The sequence below is a fragment of the Fusarium odoratissimum genome (assembly GCF_000260195.1).
Source record: "Fusarium odoratissimum NRRL 54006 unplaced genomic scaffold supercont1.141, whole genome shotgun sequence".
NCBI classification, from domain to species: Eukaryota; Fungi; Ascomycota; class Sordariomycetes; order Hypocreales; family Nectriaceae; genus Fusarium; species Fusarium odoratissimum.
Window position 1 is genome coordinate 1 of NW_022158831.1, and position 3081 is coordinate 3081.

Sequence of the window (3081 nt, forward strand, 5' to 3'; positions counted from 1 at the left end):
CCGAGCCATTACCGCGACTCATGATCCTAGAAGTGGCCGTGCGGTCAACAGCGACGAAGAGGATTCTCATGATGGACTCCGTCGTTCGCCTCAAACTCTCCAGCTTCGTTTGAATCTGAAGCGTCCAGCGAGAATACGGTTGGGAAACGCGTTGCCTCGCCACTTCTCTGTTCCAGCTTGCTATCGTGCCCAGACTGTCGATTTTTTGAAGGCGGAAGCAGCTTCGTGCTCAACCAGCCAAGCTGCCCTCGCTGCAGCACCATGCAACTTATCGGCCTGGTTCTTGTACGTAGGCATCCCCAACTCTCATCTAATCACTGATTTTTGTTCATAGGTAGTTGCTGCGCTAGTCTCCACCTCAGCCCGACCGGCCAAATTCCCGCACCCGATCGCTAGTCTCCCCCAGATCCCATCAGCTCCGCCCTCGTGAGAGTGAAAATGAAGCTTTTAGCTACAGCGCTAGGATCCATGAACTCACTACCCGCATCTCTCAACCAAGAGTTCTTGTCTCAGACCTCCCTCGTAAACACCATCATGATCCTCGATCACACCAGCAGGGTTCGGGCGATGAGAAATTGTAATGAGACAATGGACAGATGCAAACAGGAGCTCGCTCAGCTTCGGCTCGAGGTGGCGACTAGGAAGGATAATCGCCGTAAAGACGAGATGCGCGGTTCGGCGCTCGAATGGCATTTTGAACAGGACATAATGGAGAGGCAGTGGCTCGTAAAGTCTTGTCGAGGAATAGACGATAAGGTCACTTGCCCCCGAGCCATTGATAGTCCACTCGGCCTAACGTCGAGTGGATCGTCTTGCCCAGCGAAGACTTTGGTACGGCGCAACATTTCGTTGATCTTGTGGATCACATTCGAAGCAGTGTGCCTTCATCGGTACCCAGGGTATAGGCAAGAGATCTGCCGCTACATTCAGAGGAGGACCAGGTGACTACCTTGCGCGGTAGGTGTGCCTGCGCAACCGGTCCCTGCTGGGGTTGTGCGGCGGTTAAAGAATCGAAGGGATCTCTTTTCAGGGGGCCCAGAGGAGAACTGTCCTTCGTTCATCGAGCTATCCATATCGATCCAAGGGAATGCCAATGTGTTGCATTGTTGGGGTATGTGGACTGAAGCTGGTAAACAGGTTCTACAGGGCTCAAACAACGCGACACCTAGGTATCGGAAGAGCGCCATACGATAGCAACATGTACAACATCATTTGCATAAATGTAGGGTAGTTTGCTCTCCTGGCGAGCCGCTCCAACTTCCGATCGAGATTAAGCGACGCGTTAAGGATGTCGCCGTCTAGGAGAACGATGAGCCTATTCCTGCGTCCGCTATCGATCAGTGGGGCATTCCTGGTACTCAGTCTTTCACTTGACCGAATCTAACACTGCTCGTTCTTGATACGCTTGAAAAGTTGGCCACAGTTGTGGACTTGCACAAAAGCTCATTGATGTCAAAACCCAAGGCGAGCTCCCGCTGTTCCTCCAATTTGAACATGTTCCAACCAACTTCGTCCGTATGGTCATCCATATTCGTAAGTTTCAGATTGCCTAAGAACTCAAGCCCCTGATGTCATTATTCAGGAATAGCTCATTCAACACCCATATCATGCGCGATGGAAAGCACGTCTGTTTTGAGCAGGTTACTATGGAACTTGGGCGAGACACTATCATCTACTCCCTCCAGTCTGCTTACTGCATTAGCGATCCTGGCAGAATCACGATTGAGTTCACGGTAAGGCCTGAAATTATACGCCAAAACTGTTGAGTGGATTCGTACCATGATGTTCGACTCCATCTTAGATCCCAACCGACTCAAAACCAGTGTTGTCAAGGCTCCAGCTGCTGTCTCTGAGTCACAGAGGGATGGTCAGGACATGGCTAATGAGATCAATGCTGCCATTCGCAAGGAAAAGTCTTCATTAGCTGTCGCTGAATGTGTACCTGTTCGTGCGGCGTCTCTAGAGAGGCTCAAGAAGTTTCTCGAGACAGAGCCCAAGATGGTTTTTGATCGGTTAAACATATTCCGCAACTCGCTTTTAACTTTCTAGGACCTCCGCTTCCTTCTCACCGCCAATCTTTCTTCTCACCGCCAATCTCAAGACTATTCCAGATCCCTTGATTACTTGGGACACGCTTCATCCCATTCTAGATAAGTGAGTAATTCCGCTAACCATTCCCACCTCGGGAGGACCATAGTGACCCATTGCAATACCATTTTCTCATCTCTCATGGAACACATATCCAAGCAGTGTACACATACCTTGACGAATTTGCCACGGGTACTGGAGGGCTGTGGGCATTTCGATATGGCGGAAAGTCCTATGTATTTTGGAATGAGCAGTAAACGGTTGCCTGCCCTTTTCTATCTGCTGGCTGGATTGACACGCTAACACTTTTATTTTAGCGATTCGGACGAGCTGGTCGAAACCATCGCTGATAGCGTCCCAAGGGACTATTCTAAGTTTCAAGCATGGATGGACGAGAAGCAAGGCGACTGCAAGGTATTGAAACAGCGCCTGGAACACGCATGGCTCATCTCACCTGACCTTGGCGGCAAGTCACAGCTGCTTTCCGAAATCGCCGGATCGCAAGACCTGTTCCTCGCATCAGGCTACGTGAGACCCCACGGCGATCTGTTCCTAGAACATACCGTCGTGGTCGATCTCGACCGAGAACTCCTCGACTGTAACGGAGTTTGCTTCTTCTTCTTGGTCCAGCTGCCACAGACTTCCATCCATGCGTTGCTCGAGCCTGTCAATCGGTACTGGCTGGGGCTCGACACAGAGCCAAAACACCCCTGCATCACAACCGCCAGCGCAGCTTTGAAGAGCTCGCTCATTTTTTCATTAGTACGGGTGGATAGCCAATCGTTCAGGTAATGCCTCGCTCGGTCTAGTTCATTCGCCCGTTTCTGGGCCCAGTCAGTTGTTCTTCTACACTCTGTATTATATCTGCTATACGATTCACTGACATAAGTCTACACAGAGCACTTGGCAAGCTTGTTATGGACAGGGAGCTCACGATCATAAGTCAGCTTGAAGGAGAGCCCGATTTATTGCAATTTCTTGTCCAAGACGAGA

At 50.5% G+C, this 3081-nt stretch overlaps 3 protein-coding genes across 3 annotated transcripts; 2 read left to right on the forward strand and 1 right to left on the reverse strand.

The window, feature by feature from the left end:
* Positions 1-477: 477 nt before the first annotated feature.
* FOIG_16735 (uncharacterized protein) lies at positions 478-693 on the reverse strand (the record flags this gene model as incomplete). The annotated part of the gene is made up of 1 exon (XM_031218210.1): positions 478-693. One exon carries the CDS (start codon positions 691-693, stop codon positions 478-480), a length of 216 nt encoding a protein of 71 aa, XP_031052073.1.
* Positions 694-1782: 1089 nt separating this feature from the next.
* Positions 1783-2049, forward strand: FOIG_16736 (uncharacterized protein; the record flags this gene model as incomplete). The annotated part of the gene is made up of 1 exon (XM_031218211.1): positions 1783-2049. The coding sequence occupies one exon, from the start codon at positions 1783-1785 to the stop codon at positions 2047-2049; it is 267 nt and encodes an 88-aa protein (XP_031052074.1).
* Positions 2050-2307: 258 nt separating this feature from the next.
* FOIG_16737 (uncharacterized protein) lies at positions 2308-2880 on the forward strand (the record flags this gene model as incomplete). Its single annotated transcript, XM_031218212.1, has 2 exons — positions 2308-2324; positions 2406-2880. The coding sequence occupies 2 exons, from the start codon at positions 2308-2310 to the stop codon at positions 2878-2880; spliced, it is 492 nt and encodes a 163-aa protein (XP_031052075.1).
* Positions 2881-3081: the final 201 nt, after the last annotated feature.